Raw genomic sequence first — 27,796 nt, 5'->3', positions numbered from 1 at the left:
TCCAACCATGTACAGTACCACTCTGTATGCGAAAGTGAATTTTTTTATATTTTTTTGGCAGCTTTCTTTAGTTAGTTTAAATCTATGACCTCTTGTTCTTGAAGTTCCAGGTCTCAGGAATGCTTCCATCAATTTTATATTACTATTTTGTACGTAGTGATCATATCGTCTCTTTTTCTTTTATCTTCTAGTTTTGGCATACTGTATTTAATGTCTAACCTCTCCTTGTAGCTCTTGTCCTTCAGTTCTGGGAGCCACTTAGTGGCATGTCTTTGCACCTTTTCCAGTTTGTTGATGTGCTTCTTAAGATATGGGCACTATACAAACGCTGCATATTCAAGCTTTGGTCTAACAAAACTCGTGAACAATTTCTTTAGTATTTCACCATCTATGTATTTAAAAGCAATTCTGAAATTAGAAAGTGAAGCATAGGCTCCTCATATGATGCTCTTTATTTGGTCCTCAGGTGATAGTTTCTAACTAGAACCACCCCTAGATCTCTCTCAGAATTATTTAAAGATTTCTCACATAATCTATAGGTTGCATGGGGTCTATGTTCTCCTGTTCCACATTCCATAACATGGCATTTATTCACACTGAATTCCATTTGCCAAGTGGTGCTCCATACACTAATTTTGTACAGTTCTTCTTGAAGGGCATAATAATCATCTAAGTTTCTTATCTTCCCTAGTATCTTAGCATCATCAGCAAACGTGTTCTTATAATTCTGCATTCCATCTAGTGAACATTACCGGTGCAAGAACTGAACCCTATGGTACTCCACTTGTGACAGTTCTCCAATCTGATACATTGCCTCTGATTACTGCCCTCATCTTTCTGTCAGAAAATTTTTCATCCATGTTAAAACCTTACCTGTCACTCCTGCATTATGTTCCAGTTTCCAGAACATGTGCCTCTGTTAGGGTGCCAGGTTCTGGCTATGATCCTCAGGTCAAACAGAACTGGAACTGATGTGACCCATTAGAATGGAGTAATCTCAGGAAGATAGTTATTTAGGAAGCTACCAGGGCTCTACCAGAAAAAAAAGGCATTTCATTATATTCAATACTGTTTTTTTAAATTGTATCCTGAATGTTTTGGAACTTTGTAACATTGAGTACTAATCTTCCAGGCCTGATGCCTTCTGATAAGTATTTACTGTATTTTAAAATGTATTACAGTACTGTAATTATAATGCCATTAAACTGAATCATGCTGGTCACCCATGTCAAACTAAGTTTATACTGGGTCAACGAAGTGATTATTTTTTTTGCCATTTATATAAAGACTACAGTATTATATAGAGTAACATGAATATTATCACGTAGGAAAAATAAACGCACATTAAGCCGCAAGAAATATTGCACCTAATATCATACTGTACGGTACTTTGCAAAATATCCCTGAGAAGCTTTTATTTCTATCACTTGTATGTTGTTTCTGCAAATTATCTCTATTAAGTAATGCTCTGCTAGCCTAAGTATCTTTCCAAAATACCTGGTACACACTAGATATAGAATTCCTTAAACCATTGCAAACTCATGCTGATGTTATTAAGCAGATGAGAAGTTCATATAAGTTTGCATTAAAACTATACAACAAAAACGTTTCTATACATTTTTGTAGCACCCGAAAGTGTGGCAAACAATCATATGCTAGTCCTAGAGTTTAAACCTAGGGAAATTTACCTGAGGGCCACCATCTCTAGTGGCCTTGACAGGGACAGCTGATTTTAAAGTGCCCATTACATAGATAAATATTAGTAAAAAATTACAAGAATGGTTTTAAATTTTATTTCATAATGATACCATAGTACAAGTAAAAGTTTAAGAGAGAATAGTAGAGGAGCATCAGTTATGACATTTTTATTGGAATAATAATGGTAAATATTACAATATGTATAGCAATTTACAGTAGTGTATTAGTCCTCATTTCCAACAATGTTTATGATACATTGCCTAAACAGGTGAGGCTTTGCTAGGTCCCTTCCACTGTCGTTATACTCACTCTTATAACTAATCAAGAATTTCTTCTTTCCACAGTTAACATCTGGGAGTATTAAATTATCTGGCAGATAGAACAAAAATGGGGAGGGGACTATTTATATGGTATACGAGCTGGAAGATGAATTCTTTCAGTGGACTGGAATTAGTGGTAAATAAGTTATTTCTGTCTTCCAGTCACATTATTGCTTCAGAACTTTGAGATGCAGTCCTTTCTATATCACACAAACCTGTTCCGGTAAGGGTAATTCCAATTACTAAGAGGGTTCTCCAGTAACAAGTAGGGGACTTTGGCCTACTCCTATAATTCTTTGTTTAGCTTTTCCATCAGAACAGTCACGTGCCTAACAAATTAGCTTTATGTAGGTCAGTTATTGAAACCTATGCAGCTTGGATTTGTCTTGGACTTCTCGTCTGCTCATACATTCTCAACTGAGCATTCTTTTATCTGCAATATTATGCTCCTATAGAGCATTTCTGCTTGAAAATAAACTCTAAAACTATATCTAACTTCTCACTTTTGGCTGTTCATCTATTCAAAATTTCACCCTAAAGATGCTTTTTTTCCCCCCTCCCGTTTTCACTACTGGTCATAAAGTTTAGTAAGGTCCACATACATACGGGGATAATTATTCATTTTACCATCACAGATGTAAGTATTAATGTAAGCAGTAATTTTGAATAAGATCTAAGAAGTGTAAAACTTTAAGGCTGCAAATACACTGGGATTAAATCTGCCCATTAACAGGTCCAGTAAAGATATGGTGTAATGCTAAAAATGGTTACTAGTGTTAAACACAACTGCTATTATAACACACATCTCACTCCACTAATTTCTCTGTACTTATTATTTATTACTGTATACTCTAGAAGATAAATGTGATAAGAAACAGCACAGTACTGTACCAGGCTCCATGCCATCTAGTGGTGACTTCATATCCTTACTGCTTCAGTATCATGTGCTGCATTTTTGGGGGGAATTATGACAAATGGCGGTGATACTCATAAGATCTACAATATTATTTTGGTAATAAAATCTTTTCAAAATTATAAATAAATAACAATTTCATCGTTTCAGTATTGATTGTTAATTTTATTTTAAACAGGCAGAACAGCAATTTTTGTACATATAATGCACAAATTTATCGCATAAATATTGATACATTTGCTAATGTAACATTAGTGCAACTAGTCACTATTACAAGTTATTCAATTTTACTTATTTGAATTATACTTTAAAATAATAAAATAACTGGTTACAAGTACCAACTGTAATTTTAAAAACTTTATAATAAACATTTGGTTTGAATATTCAGTACAGAAAGAGAGCTTTCAATGATGGCAGTTTCCCATGTACTTAGTCATAAGCAAAATGAGTGATCAGCTGACTATTCTTGTTCTGTTAACAGCTCATCTTTATATACCCGTAAGAATGGCACCTAGACCGTCATCATTCAACTTGGGGCATTCATTGCTCTTATTCATTTTTTATTAACAATTCTTGTCTTTATCAACAGCCAGACTGGCCAGTACACTGTGTTGCAGGCTTCACAATACGACCTGTGATATCTCGAGGCTGCCGAGGAATTTGAACTTCATCATCCTCATCACTATCTGAGTCTATATTATTGTCAGAATCACTAGAATCTGTGTAGACACCTAATCCAGGCAAAACAGCAATACATTGAAAGCCAGACTTTCCAGTGACTGGATGGACTGCCACAGTGTTTCCTTGGCTGGACAACTCTGAAAGATATAGAACAAAATTATGCTACAGCAATTCAATAAGCCATGTATAACCTTAATTCATGTACAACTTTAGATAATGTGTAAACAGGACAGATACTGAACTAAAGCTTTCTTTGGATTCAGTTCAAATTTCATGCAGATATTTAAAATTATTTTGTTGAACTGTCAAATCAATAAAAAATTATTGTAATAAATGCAATAATATAAGCAGCGAGCATAGGTTAAAATTAGGTATCATTACTGCCCCATTTCCTACTTCTGCGTGGTGTGAAGGCATCAGCATGGAAGAAATAAGAGTAAACTGGAAAGCAAAATACAAATATCCAAAGAGAGACTTCAGCCATTCACAATATCTTCCACAATACATGTTGCAGCATCATGAAGAAGCAGCACTTGCTACAGCAACAACCCTCAGCTTTGTGCAACCTCCTGTGCTTCCTGAGAGTTGTCATTAATATGCAAAATATTCATTTCATTATCAAAATAGTTCTATCTAGCCTCATTTCTCCACCACTTCTCAAGTTCTGTTCACACTTGATCATCATTCGATATGATCTAGCCTGCTCTCCTCAGTCTTATGCTATACAGATTTTTGTATTCTACATCTTTCTATAACATTTTAATTTCTCAAATATTTCTAACACCATAAATACATTCTAGATTGTCCATTTCTACAGCACAAACACACACACTTTTATATGATCAAGTGACACCAGCATTACACACATGCAAATAAGGATAGGTCATTGCTTTGATGCTTTCAATGCTCCAACCATTTTATTTCTTGGTTTACTTTTCTTTTCATCTCTCCTACACAAATTTCTCTCGTGTAAACTACAGAGCCCAGGTATTTACACAATTCAACCACTTCAAGGATTTCTCCATTAATCCCTATTTTACATATTGAGTTTCTTCCTCTCCCCAACACTACTGTATTACTGTACCTTGGTTATGTTCACATTCAGAAGTTATCTTTCACACACTGTCAACAAAACTTAAACTAATCGGCATATATTCTTTTCATCTACTAGATGAATGCCATAATCTGCATAATTACATTGGCAAAACTTACTACAATGCCACAGTGCTTGAATGAAGGACAAGATGCAAATGCACTAAATAAATAAATAAATAATATATATATATATATATATATATATATATATATATATATATATATATATATATATATATATATATATATATATATATATATATATATTTATATATATAACATATATATATTTATTATATATGCAGTATATCGTAACGCCCCGTAACTCTGATGCTCTTATTGGTCACCCGGATAGTATCACAGTGAACCCCTGGAAGAACGGCAAGCAGTTGGTACGGGACTACACGTGCTTATCAACCCTGGCTAACACCTACATTGACCTCAGTGCTGCACAACCAGGGGGCACTGCCACCCACAGGGAAGCAGCCAAATCCAGAAAGTACTGTACAGAGAACTGGTCACCACTACAATTTTGTCCCCATTGCTTCTGAGACACTTGGCGCCTGGGGTAAAAGTACTACTAGTTTTTTGAAGGAACTGGGTTCTAAGCTCACTGAAACAACAAGGGGACCCTAGAGCTACCAGCTTTCTTTTCCAGCGCCTCAGCGTGGCGATGCAGAGGGGAAATGCACACTGCATTCAGGGGTTCCTTAATGTATTTCATTTTATACAGTACCTAAAAAGGTACTGTATAAAATGTTCTGAACAAGATTCTACGAGTTTCTGTTTATAAATCTGGCAAAGTGCCTCACTTGGTGCCCATCATTGGATGCCATTGTGATTATGCTCCACAAGGACATCGCAGCTTCAAAAGAATTGTCAATTTTCCTGATTTATGGGAACTGTGGACAGGGTACCACGGAATCATTGTCCCTACTCTGGATAATTCTACTATTTAATAATGGTAGAGTTGTATACAACTGCTCAAATATCAAAGATATGCCTAATAGGAGTAATTATAGATTCTATAAGGACAGTAAAGGGCAATAAATCTTTTAGTAAAGTGGATCCAATTAACCGTAAAATTATTCGTAAAGAAGCAAAACTAACTAATCACATTAATTCACATAAGCTCAGACCTTGTGATGTGCAGAGCAGGGATAATGATTCTGCAGAACATGTTCCCAGAAATCAGGATATTTGGGCGTTCTTCTGAAACTTCGACGTCCCGAGGGAACACAATCACAACATCTAATGAAGGATGCCAAATGAGGCACTCTGCCAGATTTATAAATGCAAACTACTTGAATCTTCTTCAGAACATTGTATACAATACCTTGAGAAAGGATGTAGGTTTCATCCAAAAATTTGAATTTTCATACATACAGTATATATATATATATTTTGGGTCTTACCTTCACATTCATACATTCTTATCTTGGCCCAGTCATATATACATTAAACGACAACTATGGAGACATCCAACAACCTTGGCATTGTTGGAGGTGTACGCAAAGTCATTACAGGCAGCTGTTGTCTTTATTGATGCTTGCAGTGGTAAATATTGTACATGTCAAGACAACTAGACTGGTTGAGCATAGCAGGCATCTTGTCCTTGTTAACCTTTATGTGACTGTGTGAATGCACCATGAAAAGCAGTAGCAAATGCAAACAAGCAGTCTCATCTCATCTGAGCATGACAGCATCCAGGTATCCAGCATTAATCACCTACACTCTATAAGCTAAAGTAACAGTGGACTATGAAAGAATAGTGCACGCTAATCAAACAAAACACAACCAGATGTAAACAAACCAGAGCAAACACATGTGTAACACACACAGACCTGAAACACAAGTGAATTTTGTATACAGATGGACATGGATTCACTATGTACTAAGAAACTAATTTTCCAATACATGAATAAAGCATTCAGCATAATTAAATTTTGTTTGTCTTCACGTGCATGATTAACAGTGAGGTATGAATGTAAGGGGGCTTGTTGAGGTGAAATGTGTTATAATTTAAGTGCTGCCGTCTGGTGACAGGAGTATGAAGCAGATAAGACAACTACAAATTTGTTATGGCACTTTTTTGTAATTTTAGAATTAACAAGGAGGACTTGAAAATACTCTTTTGAGTAGATTTGAGCTTTCTACAACTCAACTCACAGCCAAGTGATTTCCTCCGGTAATCCTTAGTACTAGTAAGACCAGTATCGGTGTAAAAAAAAAAAATCATACTGTTGAACTGTTCTTTCAATTTTGGAAAGGTAGCTGAAGCTACAACACTAGAAGTCAATGAATTAAAGTTCTAATAATGTGAAGTGACACATGAGAATTTAGGTTGTAATGACCATCTAAAGTGACTCGATGATGCAAAGTCAATGTCTACAAACCAAATATTAAGGAAGATAAAGATGTAGTATCAAGGATTTTGTAATTCCCATTTATATACTTTAAACAAAAAGCACATACATTATAAGGTAGAAATCACAAGAATAGTATAGTTCACATTAGAGCATATTTATTTTAATGAAAAGTCTCTCAAGCTTATCTTCACCAGTATACAAATCATAAACACATCTTATGCTAAACTCACCAGATTTTGCCTTTTTGGATTCACCAGCCTCCTCTGTGTTCTTATCATCATCACTAGTTTTTCTTTTTATTGCTCCTGCCAAGAGGGTAACGTGTGATGTTTTCTTACTTCCTCCAGGGTTTTTCCGCAATTCTGAGACTTTCAATTCTGCTCTTATTTCTTCTTCAGCAATATTTTTTTGCATGGCAGACACTTTTTTCCTGCGTGAATAAAGAAAAAAATTTGGCAAATACAACTTACTGTTTCTTTCACATTCGAATATCATGTTGCCTATAGTCCATTACTTCACATGCTGACTGTCAGCCAGTACTAGTACTGTACAGTATATATAGAATATAAACTTCATTTCAGATCTATCCTTAAGATTAGTAGTTGCCATTTATGCATTGTAATATTAATAGACAAATTGCCAGAAGGCATGAGAAAGTTTACATAATTGAAAAAAATAAGAGATTATTGTGGTGTTGTACAACTTACACGATGTGATGTTTCCAAGCAAATACAGTACAGTATGATTGATGCCTAGTATATTTTAAATGTTAATTTAAAATTCCTTTAAAACAGTATCTGAAAAGACATGTTTGGAGAAAGAGGGAAAATTTACACGAGGCTAAACCCTAAATAATGAGAGTTCCCAGATGAAACATATGAAAACAGATATTATGCATGTAAAATGTTGAACAGCACATCCAAGTACAGCATTAAAAATCAATGTCTGAATGGCTAAAGACTAGCTGACAAACTATGGTTTTTGAAAATAAAAAATTTAAAAATCTAAAAATGTATTTTCTATGAAAGCTATGTAACCTGTATTCAGCCATGGCAGTGTTTTCCTCAGTGCGAACTCGTATCTCCTCCTGTAGCTTGCTGCGATCAACAAGTTCCAAGAAGTCCACCTCGTCATCTTCAAGCCCTCGCACCATGTTTTTGAATCTGTAAATATTTTTTTTTTGTATTGGCTATACAGAAATATGATTATTTGCAAACATTCAGTAAGAATTATCTTATAAGAAATAAAATAAAAAGAACTGCAAATATACATATATATTCTTCTTAATTTACTTAATGATGCAAATGAGCTTAGTATAACACCATTACGTGTGTAATTCGCAATTAACCTTCAGTATTAGCTAATACAGCTGTAGTTACGTAATAAGGTACAGTACCTCCATTTGTCACTAATGACTATACAGTACACCAATTTACACAATAATACTACAAATCTCTATGTAAGTGACACTACAAGTCTTCCCAAATATTGTACAGGCAATATACAATGTATTCAACTCAACTGAGGTAGTACTGTACAGGCAATATACAATGTATTCAACTGAAACATGCAACACCAACTTGTGAGCTTCATCATATTCTTCTTGCTTTTTTTGACGCTGCTCTTGAAGACGTTCAAACAATGGGCGAGGATCTGGAGGTGGTTCCTCGGGAGCTTCCTCTGGATCATTTTCCTCTCGAGTCTTTTCCCAGTTCTCTTGCCTAATACGTCGTCGTTCTTCAACATCCTTCTCACTTATAAAGCCACTACTCATTTTTCTGCCTGAAATTTATTCTAGACTTTATACTTTGTAATTTGCAATCTGCATATATATTACAGTACAACTTTATGTTTTATTTTAGTATTGCACATGCAAAATTATAATGTGTTAACAGGCCAAAAAACATTAAAAAGAAAAAGTTATACAATGTCTTTTTTTCTATTTACAAAAAAAAAAAAAAAGAGTGGCTGTACAAGAATGTAAGAACTCATGTGTGTGTGTGTGTGTGTGTGTACTCACCTAGTTGTGTTTGTGGGGGTTGAGCTCTGGCTCTTTGGTCCTGCCTCTCAACTGTCAATCAACTGGTGTACAGATTCCTGAGCCTATTGGGCTCTATCACATCTACATTTGAAACTGTGTATGGAGTCAGCCTCCACCACAACACTACTTAATGCATTCCATTTGTTAACTACCCTGTCACTGAAAAAATTCTTTCTAACGTCTCTGTCCCTCATCTAGGTACTAGGTTTCCACCTGTCCCGCCTTGTTCGTGCTCCACCCGTGCTAAAGAGTTTGTCTTTGTCCACCCTGTCAATTCACCTGAGAATTTTGTAGGTGGTTATCATGTCTCCCCTTACTCTTCTGTTTTCCAGGGTTGTGAGGTTCAGCTCCCTTAGCCTTTCCTCGTAGCTCATTCCTCTCAGTTCCGAGACCTCTGTCTGTCTGTGTGTCTGTGTGTGTGTCTGTGTGTGTGCGTGTATGTATGTATGTATGTATGTATGTATGTATGTATGTATGTATGTATGTATGTGTATATATATATATATATATATATATATATATATATATCGTACCTAGTAGCCAGAACTCACTTCTGAGCCTACTATGCAAGGCCTGATTTGCCTAATAAGCCTAGTTTTCACGAATTAATGTTTTTTCGACAACCTAACCTACCTAACCTAACCTAACCTAACGTTTTCGGCTACCTAACCTAACCTAACCTATAAAGATAGGTTAGGTTAGGTTAGGTTAGGTAGGGTTGGTTAGGTTCGGTCATATATCTACGTTAATTTTAACTCTAATAAAAATAAATTGACCTCATACATAATGAAATGGGTAGCTTTATCATTTCATAAGAAAAAAATTAGAGAAAATATATTAATTCAGTAAAACTTGGCTTATTAGGCAAATCGGGTCTCGCATATATATATATATATATATATATATATATATATATATATCGTACCTAGTAGCCAGAACTCACTTCTGAGCCTACTATGCAAGGCCTGATTTGCCTAATAAGCCTAGTTTTCACGAATTAATGTTTTTTCGACAACCTAACCTACCTAACCTAACCTAACCTAACGTTTTCGGCTACCTAACCTAACCTAACCTATAAAGATAGGTTAGGTTAGGTTAGGTAGGGTTGGTTAGGTTCGGTCATATATCTACGTTAATTTTAACTCTAATAAAAATAAATTGACCTCATACATAATGAAATGGGTAGCTTTATCATTTCATAAGAAAAAAATTAGAGAAAATATATTAATTCAGTAAAACTTGGCTTATTAGGCAAATCGGGCCTCGCATAGTAGGCTGAGAAGTGAGTTCTGGCTACTAGGTACGACATATATATAAAATAGGGGTACCACCTCTATTTTTAAACCATTTTTTATTACCATTTTTTTAAATTTTAGTAAAAACTAACTATATGTATATATATATATATATTAGTATATTTTGGTAGCAGTCTTTCCTGTAGACATATATTATTACATATGACCGAAAAAGTAAGATTAATAATTCTAACACGAATTTTCTCAATCCTTCGTACATTATGCTTCACTGTTGGAGGTAAATCAAAAATCACTTCTCCAAAATTCATTTTTATTTCTAGTCTGACGCGACACGGTTTCCGCGTTTCGTAAAACTTATTACATTTTCAAAGACTTCACAAATACACAACTGATTAGAACTTGCGTTTCCCTGATTTTATATCTACATTTGAGTGAGGTGGGAAGGGTGATGTGGCATTACATTTGAGTGAGGTGGGAAGGATGATGTGGCATTAACACAAGACAGAACACTAGAGGATATTAATAGGGTATTAAAAGTATCAACACAAGACAGAACACGAAAAAATGGGTATTGAATAGAAGTGTTTGTAGAAAGCCTATTGGTCCATATTTCTTGATGCTTCTATATTGGAGCGGAGTCTTGAGGTGGGTAGAATATAATTGGCTGTTGATTGCTGGTGTTGACTTCTTGATGTGTAGTGCCTCGCAAACGTCAAGCCGCCTGCTGTCGCTGTATCTATCGATGATTTCTGTGTTGTTTACTAGGATTTCTCTGGCGATGGTTTGGTTATGGGAAGAGATTATATGTTCCTTAATGGAGCCCTGTTGTTTATGCATCGTTAAACGCCTAGAAAGAGATGTTGTTGTCTTGCCTATATACTGGGTTTTTTGGAGCTTACAGTCCCCAAGTGGGCATTTGAAGGCATAGACGACGTTAGTCTCTTTTAAAGCGTTCTGTTTCGTGTCTGGAGAGTTTCTCATGAGTAGGCTGGCCGTTTTTCTGGTTTTATAGTAAATCGTCAGTTGTATCCTCTGATTTTTGTCTGTAGGGATAACATTTCTATTAACAATATCTTTCAGGACCCTTTCCTCTGTTTTATGAGCTGTGGAAAAGAAGTTCCTGTAAAATAGTCTAATAGGGGGTATAGGTGTTGTGTTAGTTGTCTCTTCGGAGGTTGCATGGCTTTTCACTTTCCTTCTTATGATGTCTTCGATGAAACCATTGGAGAAGCCGTTATTGACTAGAACCTGCCTTACCCTACAGAGTTCTTCGTCGACTTGCTTCCATTCTGAGCTGTGGCTGAGAGCACGGTCGACGTATGCGTTAACAACACTCCTCTTGTACCTGTCAGGGCAGTCGCTGTTGGCATTTAGGCACATTCCTATGTTTGTTTCCTTTGTGTAGACTGCAGTGTGGAAACCTCCGCCTTTTTCCATGACTGTTACATCTAGAAAAGGCAGCTTCCCATCCTTTTCCGTCTCGTAAGTGAAACGCAGCACGGAACTCTGCTCAAATGCCTCCTTCAGCTCCTGCAGATGTCTGACATCAGGTACCTGTGTAAAAATGTCGTCAACATACCTGCAGTATATGGCCGGTTTCAAGTTCATGTCGACTAAGACTTTTTGCTCGATGGTACCCATGTAGAAGTTTGCAAACAGGACACCTAGGGGAGAACCCATGGCGACCCCATCTACTTGCTTATACATGTGCCCATCCGGGCTCAAGAAGGGTGCCTCTTTAGTACAAGCTTGGAGTAGTTTCCTCAGAATACTTTCTGGCATGTCAAGACATGCCAGAAAGTCTTGACATGCCAGAAAGTATTCTGAGGAAACTACTCCAAGCTTGTACTAAAGAGGCACCCTTCTTGAGCCCGGATGGGCACATGTATAAGCAAGTAGATGGGGTCGCCATGGGTTCTCCCCTAGGTGTCCTGTTTGCAAACTTCTACATGGGTACCATCGAGCAAAAAGTCTTAGTCGACATGAACTTGAAACCGGCCATATACTGCAGGTATGTTGACGACATTTTTACACAGGTACCTGATGTCAGACATCTGCAGGAGCTGAAGGAGGCATTTGAGCAGAGTTCCGTGCTGCGTTTCACTTACGAGACGGAAAAGGATGGGAAGCTGCCTTTTCTAGATGTAACAGTCATGGAAAAAGGCGGAGGTTTCCACACTGCAGTCTACACAAAGGAAACAAACATAGGAATGTGCCTAAATGCCAACAGCGACTGCCCTGACAGGTACAAGAGGAGTGTTGTTAACGCATACGTCGACCGTGCTCTCAGCCACAGCTCAGAATGGAAGCAAGTCGACGAAGAACTCTGTAGGGTAAGGCAGGTTCTAGTCAATAACGGCTTCTCCAATGGTTTCATCGAAGACATCATAAGAAGGAAAGTGAAAAGCCATGCAACCTCCGAAGAGACAACTAACACAACACCTATACCCCCTATTAGACTATTTTACAGGAACTTCTTTTCCACAGCTCATAAAACAGAGGAAAGGGTCCTGAAAGATATTGTTAATAGAAATGTTATCCCTACAGACAAAAATCAGAGGATACAACTGACGATTTACTATAAAACCAGAAAAACGGCCAGCCTACTCATGAGAAACTCTCCAGACACGAAACAGAACGCTTTAAAAGAGACTAACGTCGTCTATGCCTTCAAATGCCCACTTGGGGACTGTAAGCTCCAAAAAACCCAGTATATAGGCAAGACAACAACATCTCTTTCTAGGCGTTTAACGATGCATAAACAACAGGGCTCCATTAAGGAACATATAATCTCTTCCCATAACCAAACCATCGCCAGAGAAATCCTAGTAAACAACACAGAAATCATCGATAGATACAGCGACAGCAGGCGGCTTGACGTTTGCGAGGCACTACACATCAAGAAGTCAACACCAGCAATCAACAGCCAATTATTGCACCACTATATTCTACCCACCTCAAGACTCCGCTCCAATATAGAAGCATCAAGAAATATGGACCAATAGGCTTTCTACAAACACTTCTATTCAATACCCATTTTTTCGTGTTCTGTCTTGTGTTGATACTTTTAATACCCTATTAATATCCTCTAGTGTTCTGTCTTGTGTTAATGCCACATCATCCTTCCCACCTCACTCAAATGTAATGCCACATCACCCTTCCCACCTCACTCAAATGTAGATATAAAATCAGGGAAACGCAAGTTCTAATCAGTTGTGTATTTGTGAAGTCTTTGAAAATGTAATAAGTTTTACGAAACGCGCCCGTGTCGCGTCAGACTAGAAATAAAAATGAATTTTGGAGAAGTGATTTTTGATTTACCTCCAACAGTGAAGCATAATGTACGAAGGATTGAGAAAATTCGTGTTAGAATTATTAATCTTACTTTTTCGGTCATATTTAATAATATATATATATATATATATATATATATATATATATATATATATTTATTTTACATACATACAGTATGACCGAACCTAACCTAACCTACATAACCTATCTTAACCTAACCTAAACTAACATGATTAAGTCAATAATTTATGTTATTAATATAATATAATAATAATTCTAATAAACCAACTAGAATTTTTTTTAAATAAAGAAAATCACTCGGCCTATTAGGCAAATTGGGGCTTGAATATTAGGCCAAGAAGTGCGTTCTGATTACTAGGTAACGACATATTACGACGTACACATATTATATATATATATATATATATATATATATATATATATATATATATATATATATATATATATATATATATATATATATATATATATATATATATACACAGTATACACACACACACACTACACACACACACTACACACACACACCACACACTCACACCACACACTCACACCACACACTCACACCACACACACACACACACACCACACACACACACCACACACACACACCACACACACACACCACACACACACACCACACACACACACCACACACACACACCACACACACACACCACACACACACACTTCCCACACAGGGGGGAGGTTTGGGGAGCCAGTGACCGAGCAGACAGCATGCTGGACACGTGATCCTGTGGTCCCGGGTTTGATCCCAAGCACCGGCAAGAAAACGATGAGCAAAGTTTCTTTCTCCCTATGCCCCTGTTACCTAGTAGTAAACAGGTACCTGGGACTTAGTCAGCTGTCACGGGCTGCTTCCTGGGGTGTGTGTGGTGTGAAAAAAAATAGTAGTATTAGAAGCAGTTGATTGACAGTTGAGAGGCAGGCCAAAAAAAGCAGAGCTTCACCCCCACAAGCACAACTAGGTGAATACACACATACACACTTCAGGATTATATTGAAGTCCCCCCCCCCCCCCCCCCATCAAGGTTGAACCACTGTCCCTTCCCAGGATGCAATCCCACAACAGTTTCCTAACTTCGGGGGTACCTAATTACTGCTAGGTGAACAGAGACATTAGTTGACAGGAAACATCCCCAATCATTTCTGTCCCACCCGGGAATCGAATCCAGAATCCCTGAGAGGCAAGAATAAAACCAACTGTACTATGAGATGTATATATAGTGTATAAATTATTGTTACAATAGGTAAAGATAGATTGGAATAGGATATGTTAGGTTTACTTAGGTAATGGTTTAGTTAGGTTTAGTGAAGTAAGATTTGTTAGGTTTAGTGGACTGCAAATGGCACGAAGTGTAATGCCATTTTCTCTCCCTCACAATAGATATTAGGGTTTTCTGTTGTAGAATTATTAGTGCAGTTGACTTGTAACCAGTTGGTCCCGGATTTGATTCTGTATCAGGGCAAAACATTTGGCCACATTTTCTTACACCTGAAGCTTCTGTTCATCTAGTGTAGCAATAAATAGGTACATGGGATATATTGGTACCTGACTGTTTAGGTTAGGTTACGTTTGTATAAAGAGTATTGATGACATAGCCTCTTCAAGCTTTACCGAGGTTTTAGATGCTAGTAATTGGATAACGTCTCCCACCTCACATTGAATAAATTATTCCCATTGTCAGGGACAGAAAGCCTGTATGTATGCCTGCATTGAGGTCCCCCCATAGGTCAAATTATTGACACTCGCCATGTTGCATTCCACAACAGCAGCTTAACTCCTAGGTACTTATTTACTGGTAGGTAAACGGAGGCATCAGGTGACAGGAAACATCAATCATTTCTGTCCTGCCTAGGGATTGAATCCAGATCCCTTATTGGGATTTAAGAATGTGGACCACTGTACTACAGGACCCCATACATGACCATTACCTTATTTTTGCTAAATCAGATTAGATTAGGACAGGTTAGATTTATTTAAGTAATGATGACATTAAATATATATTCTTGGTGCCTTTTTTTTTTTAACCTATTCCACACTTAATTCAAGAAATAAACAGCATAAAGCAACCACCATAATTTATCGCCCAAACGAAATATCAATAACCAAAATATATACAGTATGTATAGCTAAATAAAATAAGTACAGTTATTGTTTCTTTAACTTTGGCTTCATCCGACCACAAAGGTATCGTTTTATCGTCAACTACTATTCAAAACAATTATTATTCAAGGCAAATGGGGGGACCTTCGACAAGCCGCCGGCTTCCTGTCCTCGTCGAGGCCACTACTGTTAATGGCTATTAGGTAAATTCAGCTAAAACCCCCCAATACCTGTATGTGGTGATGTGGATTCGACTTCCAACCAGATTGAAACCAACCATTTTCTGACCTCTACCTGTATAATTTCAAAATAAAACTTACCGAAAAATGCACCAATATATTCCGGTTTACTAAGGTCCCAATAAATAGATAGTAGACACTGAAGGAAGAGCTGTCTTAAGGTAAACCTGAGGTTGTCTCCGTCCCCTCGCCTCCCGGCCTGTTTACACTCCTCAGCTGCTCTCTTAACTTCCCATATTCTCCAGATTATTTTTGTTTAGAGATTACCCTTTGTGGAACGTATATAATGTATTATTATCTACAGAATTATTAAAAATATTACTGATCTTTAATTTATATCGATTTTGTATTTATTATCGGTCATATATATATTGTATTGTGATACCACAGTAGTCTACGTTCTCGGCTCACAACCGATCGGATCTTGGATCTCCAGCCGGGAAAGAGACGGCTTGCAGGGATTGAGCTTTGGCTCTTTGGTCCCGCCTTTGTAACTTGCTTAGCTAAATGAATTGTGGAGTTCAGTCCCTGAACAGTTCAGTTCAGTTCAGTCAGAGCCACATAATGGGTTCAGTCCCTGAACCCATTATGTGGCTCTGTAACCCTTTCCACTACCGCCCACAAGATGGGTATGGGGTGCATAATAAATGAACTAAACTAAAAAAAAACTGGTCCCGCCTCTCATCCGTCAACCAAATAGTGTACAGGTTATCATCTTGTCTGTCCTCCTCACTACCACTTAGGCATACGGCCTCAGCCAATTCCTCGACACTCAAAGGCTCTGTCAACAATCAAGAACAAATTCACAATATCCAGCTGTAGTAGCCACGTGCAAAAACGTGAAAAAGCTAGAAATAGCCTAAGCTACTCTAACCCTTTGAGATATATTTCTTTATTGTCTCAATAAACATGAACTTGAGCTTGGTGTACAGATTCCGGAGTCTATTGGCCTCTATCATATCTACATTTGAATCTGAACGTAGAGTCTGCCTCCACCACATCATTGCTTAATGCATTCCATTTGTTGGGCTCGTTTCCTTTCAACTGAGTATCCTGTTCACCTAGCAAATAAATATGTACCCCGAAATTAAGCAACTATACCTGTGGGTTTCATCTTGGGAAAAAGCAGTCCATGGCCCAGGGGGAACCTCGATAATAATTCATCTAACAATTAGGCTTTCTGTCCTCGATTATAGGAAACCATAATTAATAGGTGAACCATATAATTACTATTATCCAAATTGGCATCAAGAAGGTGTGTTCTGATCACGGGTTAAGTCTAAATGGTTGTTTTGGATTAACGTTTAAGGTCTATTAGCAGCTGAAGCATCCAGAAGACAAAAACAAAAAATAAACCAAATAAATGACAATACAATACTATACAGAAATATGAGGACAAGCATTACCACCACAATAGCTTAGTGACCAGCCAACAAGTATATTTGATCAACCCGTCCTCTCGATTTGCTTCTCCGTAAAAGATGCAATTGTTTTGCATGGCCAGAAAAAAAAATCACAGTATAAAATGTAATGTTTTACTGTGCGTTTCCGTCTTTGTCCACACACTTTACATTTCATTCCATACACACAAATATGGTACTGAGTATATATGGCTCTGAATGATTCTGTACTTAAATTTCTAAAGCCGGTTATGTTGGCCAGCCTAGCTGATGATATCCGTTTGATGTGAGCTTAGAGGTTACCTTGAGATGATTTCGGGGCTTAGCGTCCTTGCGGCCCGGTCCTCGATCAGGGTCTCCTAGAGCCTAAAGCATAAGACTAAAGGGTAGGCTTATGTCCGACTTCCTCTTCCCAGCACTCAAGGCATTTTTCAGCGCCATTTTTTTCAAGATAGTGGCCGAAGCTTACTTCTCCTGAGGGAGCCCGTGTTCATAGCAAATCCATTACCATGAGAAACAACACACACCCCTTCAAACCATCTGGATAGTTATCTAGATATTTGTGATGATCTGAAAGCATATTACGTTTCCAGTAATAGTCTACATGTAAACTAGCAAATGAATTTGTCGTAAACAGACTATTTTCAAGTTATAACATTATTGTATTATAAATCCTTGGTTTAAAATATAATAAGTGTAAGCTGAAAACGTTTTCTTCGAAGGATTTGGTTTTCTGTAAACAGAATTCTCAGGCACACCGAAATAGCTTTCAAATTCCATATTTTACATTATCGCCAATAATACATCATATTAATGTAACCAAACGTAACGAAATCTAACCAAACCTAACTTAACCATAGATGATTTGCTGCACTAATTACATAGTCATTCTCAATCCATTCCCTTGAGTGGATCTCCTCCCTGAGGAAAGGATGCCCGAGGGGAAACTTAGCGTGGAATCATCACTCATGTGATAAAGAAAAAATACAATTTCTAGGTTTCTTATTTTTTCCTGAATTCAAATACTAAATGACTAGGCTATGGACAAAGTTGAAGATATTAATCAAGAACATTTCAGTGAAAGGTCAAATGTATCATACAATGGGCAACAGCTTTATCTCAATACACCACAATGTAGAACAGGAAACATATTTTTTTCACCCTTACTATATTTTTACTATGATATTGTTCCCGGAAAAATATATTTTGTTTGATTATGTTACATTATATTGAAACTCCCTTAATGTTGTCATGCCTTGTGACCAAGGCTCAGGGCTCAGTGTTCCTCCTGCCGACCAACGGGGAGGTACGGCCGATTTCTGAGTGTGACTTCTTCAAGTAAGCTCTCACACACACCACTCCTGGTAAGATATATCGGAGCTCGTTGACTTCACAGGAACTTGATTTTGTTGATCCAGTTACGCCATGGAGGTGAAGGTGTGCAGTATGTTGAGGACGGCGGTGCCATCTTGGGCTGGTCCTGGCCGGCGTGGCTCCACCAGTCTGGAGTCTAGCTTATTTGTCATCATAATTTTGTTATTAAATTTAGAGCTGTAAATTTAGATTCACTTTACTTTTTTGTTTATATGTGTAGAATGACCCAACTGGGGCAGCTATCTTAACGCCATGAGTGGTGTTTTATGCCTCGTTAATTAATCGAGCAGAGTGTTGGGAAGTGCCTCTTGAGTGCCTGGTAGGGCCTCCACCTCGGAGCTGGCTGCTGGAGGAAGGGTGAGAGGCAGGCTGCCTTACACTGACATACACCTCCAGTATGGGGTGGCTGATTCACCCTTATGGACGAGCTGTGCCCGATGTTTTGGGTGTTGGGGCCAGGAGTGCTCCGCTCTTAAAGTGGAGTTTCTCTTGGGGTACACGTGCCCTATTCCGATGTGGTTTCTGCTTTCCTCCCTCCCTCCTTGCCCTGATAAGTGGAGTCCCACTAACCCGGGGTTCAATTGTTTTAACCCCAGGTTGCTTAATAGCCCAGCACTACCTTTGACACTGAAAGGAAACGTGAAAGTAAACTACAATATAATTCTCACAAGGGTAAGAAAAGAAAGTTAAAGATGACCAAATATTCATCCAATCTTTATTTTTTCGCTATGTATAATGAAACATTTCATAGAATCTTCACCGCCACCCTCCAGCATTACATCCACGCAGTGTTTCACACCAGGATTGTTAACATAGGACTATTATTTAGGTCAATTTGATGCAGCTTCAGTGAAAAGAAAGTGTTGTGTCGAGGGGTGTTAACTTACACGAAGTAAACTTTTCAGAGATTTTATGCTCTTGCAGCCCGGCCTGAGGCAGAATTCAGGCCGGGCCCCCTCATGCTTCAGCTATTAAATTATTAGAGAAGTTTCAGTATAAATATTATTCTTTATAAAGCTCGTAGGTGATTACAAAGCTCAATGAAGAAATGCATCATAGCTTGAAAGTAAAAATGACCAAACCACACACCAGAAGATGAGGAGACGACGACGTTTCGGTCCGTCTTGGACCATTACAAGTCGATTGGTCTTGATAATGGTCCAGGATGGACCGAAACGTCGTCGTCTCCTCATCCTCTGGTGTGTAGGTTGGTCTTCATATCTTCAGCCACGTTATTGCGACTCATCGTCTGTATAAATTAAGTAAACTAAAAATATTGTTAAATAAAAGTGCAACTAATAATCTTAATTTGAGTTTTCATGCACCTGACTCCAAGGAAAGAAGACTGAACATGGAATGCGTACTGAAGTCGTAATTAAACCCCAATGCTTTTTTTGTAGTTTTATTTAGTTAAGAATTTATTTTTCTTGTTTCTACAAGAAAAGGTGGTTCTGTCCTAAAACTATGAACTCCTAGGTGAAAATAATTTTAAAGTACAGTATCTCATCGTTTTTGGGGATCGAATCTTACAATTAAAAATAGTTCCTAACCTAACACCAATTTCTTTCAGAAATCATGGTGTTCATTCGAATAAAATTATTCGCAGTGGGGGATGCTGGCTCTGGTATCACAAGTCTCCTAGTAGTATTCTTAACGAATGTTTTGCCAGAAGACCACGTGCCAACAATATTTGAAAAGTGTATACATGACATGGAAACTGATGGCAAACAGGTGAGTGGTTTGACTATTACATTACATACTAAATGTTTTTAATTTTTCATTATTTCCTGCATTTGTGTATTTTATGCGCTCGGATTTTAAGACAAAATATGGAGTTACAAATTCAGTGTATTTTATGCACCCTAATTTTGCGAAATTGTAACAAATAATAATGGGCTAGTTTCTGGTGTGTGGAGTCTCCTTCATGTAGTGCACACTTTGGAGTGGTCAGTGTTTTGTTATAGAATTTTTTTTACCCAGAGCATATATTAAAACTACAAGCAGAGTATGGTATACAGTATATATATATATATATATATATATATATATTAATTTGGTAATTCTTAATCATGTATTTGACTAAAACTGAGAATCTCTGTAGGAACAGAGATTTAACCAAAATAAAAAAAGTACAGTTTTATAAAAGTATTACGTACTTTATATAAATGTATATCAGATATCATAATACATATTAGTTAATCCTTCAGTAGTGAATAAAGCGTATCGGGTTTTATTTATATATTTTAATTTCCAGTTTAAAATATTTCAGGTGCAGCTCCGCCTATGGTACAGACCATGCCCTGATCACTACGACTCGCTGCGTATCCATTCTTATTCAGGCACAGATGTCTTTCTAATATGCTTCTCTATTGCCTCTCCAGACTCCTTGCAAAGTATTCTAGATAAATGGAGTTCAGAAGTCCAACATTATTGTCCAAAGGTTCCTATTATTGTAGTTGGAAACAAAAAGGTATGTAAACAGTTAATATAATGATTTAACTTTGCTAGATCATTACTACCGCCATAATAACCACCAATACGAGAGTTCCTACTTACCCTCCTAACACCCCAACATATCACAATACCCCCTCACCGCAATACATCAACGCCAAAAACAGCCAAAACTCAGCTATCACTAAAAACAATAGGTTTAAAGCGGGATCTTGGAGCTAGTTTCACTTTCCCTTAGACACTAATAAGCACCACTGAACACCACAACTACTTCCTTCTAGTCCTTACAACAGCTGACTGTGCTCATTGCACCAACCTGCTCGTTATATTTCGTGTTCTCATTACGGAAGTCTGTTAACCTCTACACCCCCCCCTCCCTGTACTCATTACCAAAATTCTTGACTAAAATAGCTTGTTACACGCTGTGTACTCATAACGACACCTTGCACTCCATCTTCACCAACTATTGATACACAAGTAGTATATATAAATATATATATATATATATATATATATATATATATATATATATATATATATATATATATATATATATATATATATATGTATATATGTATATATGTATATATATATTATATATATATATATATATATATATATATATATATATATATATATATATATATATATATATATATATATATATATAACAAGAATATCATAGCCTAGTATGAGAGTTTTATTGGGATACTGCATGAATTTGAACTTATATACAGTACAGTCCTTTGCCCATATGCTCTAGATGCATAACAATAGTCTGATACAGTATTACACAGACATTGATACATTAATGATTCATTAAAGTACAGAGCTGTTAGAATAGAGGCAGCACTGTATATTAATAATTTCTTAAATTAGGATCACTGATTCATGGCAACCCAGACATTCCCATAATCTATTAGGTCTAACCTATTTAGAAGACAAGTTATGCGACTTTACCATCTTCGTGATGTCTATTATTTCTCTGTTATCTGGCCAGCTAACATTTTAGAATATCAAACATCTGACCATTGACTGAGACTTTTGTTTCTGCCAACAGTCGTGGGCTGAAGCTAACATCTTAATTTCTAGTAATTATTGTAGAGCGCACAACATATTTAACAGTACTAAAATAGAGCACATCATGTGGCTGCTTCTTTCTCGTAGGATGAGAGTTGGTGGGCAAACATTCTGTCGTGCGGGTGCTATATTAGTCGAGTAAACCGCGTGACTGCAAATATACTACGATTCATTCCCAATCACAAGATTTTATTGTTTTGATGACCAGGAGATATCGCTCGTGATCGACTACTATCAAAACATATCTAGCTGTAGTACATTCATTCTTCTCCCTACATCAGGTTGTGTAGGTTGCAAGCAAGCACCTGTACTTATAACAATACCTTGTAATCAGTACACCACTTGTACCTACAAACCTATTCGTATTCTGAAATATACCAGCCTGGTGTGATATATATTTTTTTTACTTTGTTTTAAACATCTAGAGTTCCTTCCTAAAAATGGCGGTCATACTAATCAGCACTTAAGATTCTACATTCATAAATTATTTTTTTGCTATTAAAACTGTCTTTTCATGAAGTAATATTGTTAATTCTGTTAACATATAATAACTTGAATAATTTTCCCCGTCATTTAATGAGCGTCAAAGTAATTTTAGGATCTACGAGACGATGCTGCAACTATTGAAGAACTTAGGAAGGTAGATCAAGAGCCAGTGAAGCCTGAGGACGGACAAAACATGGCTGAGAAAATAAATGCTTATGCCTACGTAGAATGTTCAGCCAAAACTACGGAAGGAGTTCAAGAAGTGTTTGAAACTGCTGTCAAGGCCGCACTGGACCATGGGGCTAAGAAGAGTAGATGCACCCTTTTGTAAAGGTATGTTCATGGAAAATGAAATGAGCTTTTTGTTGATTTGCACAACAAATTGGCTGTTGTAGAGGCACACGAAAAAACCATGGATATATCATCATATATTCTTCCATACTAGTTTCTAAAGTTTGTCATTTCACAATATTTTGGACCTTGCAAGCTTGTCATATACAGTACAAAGAATTGTAATTTTTGTTATAATCACGTCCTTCAAATAAAGCACATCATTCTAATTTCATTACTGTTGGAAAATTCCCACTCTACTGTACTTGATTGTTCTGAATTATGATTGTGAGAAAAAAGTAAATAATCTATATTGAGGTTTGAACGTCTTACCTGGCAATTTAATTTTGCCCAAGGAGAGTTAGTTATTCAGAGTTTTGACTATTGATTTGAAGTGCTTAACTACATTGTGCCTATTGGCTTAAAATGAAAGTTTCTGTATATAAAAAGCAACATTGTGCTAAGTGATTTGTTTTAAAATATAAGTATTTGTACATTAAACACCTGTAAAAATAATTAATACTTCAACATTAAAAAATCTGTGGAAATGGGTAAGTGAATAAAGAATACAAAGAAAACAGCAATCTTTATTAGATAAGACTATTTAGACCTGTTTCTTCACTCTGTATGATGCCTAAAAAATTAATGTATTAATCTGCTTACAATTTTTAACACTTGGGCAAACTGTTGTTAATAGCATGACTGTTACATGATGTAACAAGGAAGGTTCCAGTTGTTATTACGTCGTGTCTCAATGACAAGTGTTGCTGCCCAAACATTTTACATGTGCATTAATGCCAATTTGCATGTGATTTAATTACATGATTTAACTACACACGGCAACATCGGTTAAATATATTAGATTTAAAATTGTAATTTGTATCATCATAACCCTATTAGTTTTAAAGTGGCAATTATTTGATATATGCATTGATACAAATTTAGTCTGTCTTTGGCCATTCATTATACAGTACAATATATATCGAAATTCCACTTGTAGAATTGCCTCAAAACCTCTACCAGCATTGGTCTTCTAGGTTCAAATACATATAACAAAAACTTAGCAAAATACTGAAAGAACAATACGAATATGCATTTTGGTTCAATAATTCGGGCCCTGCGGCCGAGGGCTTAAAGATATGTTAGTAATTTTATTTATTTCAACGTACGATCGTTGCTTACGTAGATAAAGTATCAGGTATTAATACTGATTTTGAAATAAAAAATATTATATTCTTATAAATATTATGTGCCCGGGACAAGAGTTTCGAACGGATATATTTGTATAAAAATATCCGTGAGATACCGGACATCGGCAGACATGAAATATATTCACTAAAGACTTTAAAAAAGGCATAAACATTAGTGAGTTATAAGTTGTAAATAGCATCCCTCATTGTATATTTGAATTCTATTATGTTTTCCTCCTTGTATCATCCTTCTCATCAATACCTCATCCTGTAATTATTTCCAATAATGTTTAATAAGCATAACTCACATCCTGATTTAGAGATATAGAGGTAGTTCTTGCTGGAAAAACCATTCAAATTATTTTACCATTCACTGATTTCAAGCTCTTCTCACCATAATGTCATGGGCAGTACCAACAGTAATAATGTTTGCACTTCTTGAAGTCTGTACCTGGCCATGCATCCGTACCTATAATTCCTGTCTTACTTTGTGCAAATTATCTTTATTGGCAAACACCTGAGCTGAAAACAAATTTGTACACAGGTGGGTAGACGACTTCTTTGTTAATCTTACGACCAGGCACGTTTTTCTCTATTTCAGTAGCCAATATTTGAAGTGACAAATCTCTACAAACTAGATTAGTTTTATGATTTTTAAACATTTCACAATTGCTATCTTGAGATATGCCAACATAGGAGACGAAAGGTACATTTATAAAGTGAGTTCATGACATCAAATCATATTAAACAATTGATTATCCAAGTGGATTAGTAAATAATGCTGCAATGCAGGTGTAGCCGCAGAAAAGCAACATGACTGGGAAGAAAGGGCACTCATGTATAGTTTCAGTATAATAAAGGAACTGTGGTTGGCAGACCAATTGATATGCTATCTGTGGTTCCATAGAAAAAAATAAACTCTTAAACTCTGGTCTAATCTGATGTTTTAATTTACGCTAAAACTATAAAGAAATTTAAGATTAGTTTTATCGTTGCAGATTACTTGCGATGAAATGAGAAATGAATATACAACGTATTCTGTCAAAGTGATGCCTCGAGGTCAGTACTTCTGGCTTCCCTTCTTTCGACTTCCATTATAGTGCCTCGGTATACACATTCTTCCAAGGATCCAGAGTGACCAACAGCTGTGTTCTTCAATTCCGTACCATTCACCAGTCAAGACAGCAGGAAGCCTATCAATATTGACAGCACTTTGGAAAACAGATAATAAATGTAAATGATATTCAGATTGATTATTGATAATCCTAGTGTGTTCGTTACCCCAGACAGGAAGTTTAGTAAAGGGTGTTTAAGTTTAGACAAGAATTGTGAAATTTAGCCACAAAAACGGGCTTGGTTTAAATGGTTGGGAGAAATACAACACCAGGTGCACAGGCAAAGGGGAGACAAATATATCATGTCTGTTTACAGCATTGGTTGCTTTATACAAACTTGACCAACCCAAATCTTTTATACAACAAATCACGTGTCTGCTCAGTAAATTGTATTACAAGTGTAAAATATTTTGAAAATTAAAAACTTTCCCTGTGAGCGCGACGTATTTAAGTGAATGTTAAAAGGGTTTTCAAAAACGTTTATTACTTATTTCATTGATAAATAATGCACGTTTGACGATAAGTATTTGTTATATAGATTGTTTAGAGTTTTTTTTGTATATGACGAATTAGGCTTTGATATAGGTTATGGGGCTAGTTAGCTGAAGGCAAACTGCATTGGTCTACAAAATTTATCGTGGTGTCTCATTGATAATGCTTTTTACTGTATAATTATTATTTGTTAATATAAGTTATTCTTATACTCTCATTCTTCTAACACATTCTATTTTGTTCGACAGACGTCGTCAAAATATGATTTTATTTTATGCATATTATTTACTTAAATATTCTACTTTTTTGTAGATTCATTTTCTTTCTTAGCTGGATAAACGAACTCTTTGGAAAGTGCAGCATGATCAATTCAAAGTGACTCGTTTCATGTTTAAAGAAGTTTCTTTGTAATTGTGCATCTCATTTGTCAAGAAAGGAAGTCATACTTTAAAGCAGTATTACGGTCATGGATTAAATAATCTCCTCAGAGTTATAATGACTTCAGTGTTTCATTTCCCTAAATTTCCTATAAGGAAGTTAGTTTACTTGGTAAGGTATCTCTAGTCTTCTGAAAGTACTCGTCACCTGCTTTAGACCTTAATGATTTTATCTGATTTGGTGCTCAATGAACACCAATTGAATTATTTGAATATTTGCTCCAGTATTGTATGCTTTATTGCTGAAAGGAAGAGAACTATCAGGGGGAAGCGCTGAAGCTGTTTGTTTATTCTTGCGTGGTGCATGAGGAAAATGTTAAAATTAAATGAACAAGTTATACTGTATATTTAAAAAATTTAGTAGATAGTATTGAGACAACCATTCATTACAGTTTAAGTTGAATTGCTTTTAATGCGCATTTGTTGCTAAAGTATATAAATTACTGTTCATTTATTTAATTGCTCTTACATCATCGTGCATCCTGTGAACATCATCTTCAGCTTACCTTTTGTACAAAATCCGTATCCTTGTATATAATTTATTATAATGCACTTGGTTTCTTGATTTGTATTCATTCTATTTAATTATCGAATTTCATGAAAAATAAGACAGTTCGCGTACGTTCAGCTTGTTTAGGATTAAAGGACTGACAAGGCCCTAAAATAAAGGTCATAAATGATTAGCTGATATAGACCAAGTAGCTCTGATGTAATGAACTTGAAGTTGGCAAATGAACTACCCGCCCATTGTAACAATCAAGGTGATACTGCACTGTCAATTTGATCGAGGTGATGCTGCACTCGACAAAGTTGATTTTGAGGTGATGCTGCACTCGACACAGTTGCTCGAGGTAATGCTGCACTCGACAAAGTTGATCGAGGTGATGCTGCACTCGACAAAGTTGATCGAGGTGATGCTGCACTCGACAAAGTTGATCGAGGTGATACTGCACTCTTGACAAAGTTCATCAGAGTGATGCACTCTTGACAAAGGTGATATCGAAGTGATGCTGCACTGAAAACGTTTATCAAGGGGAAGCTACACTGACAAAGTTGGTAAAGATGATGCTGCATTCTTGCAAAGTTCATTCGGGTGATGCTGAGAAAGTTGATCAAAGTAAAGGTGCACGTTGTATTGTCTAACTGAAAATATAAACATAATTTGTATGTTTGTATACGCCCAACTCATACATGCAAGCATTTCAACTCCTTTCGGGCACCTTTGTACACTATTTGTATTATCTCGTTAAACATGATATAAGTGGGTGACTTGTTCAATAAATCAACTTCTATTGGATACAAAAACCTCAATCATAATGCTAGTTTTCTATATATAATAAAACATTGAAGTTTAATGTGACACATCAGAAAGGAGCTGCTGGTAGG

At 36.5% G+C, this 27,796-nt stretch overlaps 2 protein-coding genes across 2 annotated transcripts; one reads left to right on the top strand and one right to left on the bottom strand.

The window, feature by feature from the left end:
• Window positions 1-1,777: 1,777 nt before the first annotated feature.
• LOC123762708 (PSME3-interacting protein) lies at window positions 1,778-16,292 on the bottom strand. The gene is made up of 5 exons (XM_045749415.2): window positions 16,137-16,292; window positions 8,657-8,858; window positions 8,114-8,239; window positions 7,307-7,506; window positions 1,778-3,749 (listed from the first exon to the last, which is right to left on the bottom strand). The coding sequence occupies exons 2-5, from the start codon at window positions 8,848-8,850 to the stop codon at window positions 3,514-3,516; spliced, it is 756 nt and encodes a 251-aa protein (XP_045605371.1). The 5' UTR covers window positions 8,851-8,858; window positions 16,137-16,292; the 3' UTR covers window positions 1,778-3,513.
• Window positions 16,293-18,681: 2,389 nt separating this feature from the next.
• Window positions 18,682-26,472, top strand: LOC123761674 (ras-like GTP-binding protein Rho1). Its single transcript, XM_045747765.2, has 5 exons — window positions 18,682-18,819; window positions 20,400-20,560; window positions 21,099-21,299; window positions 22,959-23,179; window positions 25,365-26,472. Exons 2-4 carry the CDS (start codon window positions 20,405-20,407, stop codon window positions 23,175-23,177), a joined length of 576 nt encoding a protein of 191 aa, XP_045603721.1. The 5' UTR covers window positions 18,682-18,819; window positions 20,400-20,404; the 3' UTR covers window positions 23,178-23,179; window positions 25,365-26,472.
• Window positions 26,473-27,796: the final 1,324 nt, after the last annotated feature.

This window comes from Procambarus clarkii, chromosome 5 (assembly GCF_040958095.1).
Source record: "Procambarus clarkii isolate CNS0578487 chromosome 5, FALCON_Pclarkii_2.0, whole genome shotgun sequence".
Classification (NCBI taxonomy): domain Eukaryota; kingdom Metazoa; phylum Arthropoda; class Malacostraca; order Decapoda; family Cambaridae; genus Procambarus; species Procambarus clarkii.
This window is presented reverse-complemented; position numbering and strand designations above follow the sequence as displayed.

Coding starts and splice junctions, on each gene's coding strand:
- LOC123761674 (XM_045747765.2), top strand. CDS start 20,405: ATGGTGTTCATTCGAATAAAATTATTCGCAGTGGGGGATGCTGGCTCT. Junction 20,561..21,098: donor TGGAAACTGATGGCAAACAG/GTGAGTGGTTTG, acceptor AAAATATTTCAG/GTGCAGCTCCGCCTATGGTA. Junction 21,300..22,958: donor TTGTAGTTGGAAACAAAAAG/GTATGTAAACAG, acceptor AAGTAATTTTAG/GATCTACGAGACGATGCTGC.
- LOC123762708 (XM_045749415.2), bottom strand. CDS start 8,850: ATGAGTAGTGGCTTTATAAGTGAGAAGGATGTTGAAGAACGACGACGT. Junction 8,240..8,656: donor GAATATGATGAAGCTCACAA/GTTGGTGTTGCA, acceptor AAATATTTACAG/ATTCAAAAACATGGTGCGAG. Junction 3,750..7,306: donor ATCCAAAAAGGCAAAATCTG/GTGAGTTTAGCA, acceptor TATATCTTTCAG/AGTTGTCCAGCCAAGGAAAC.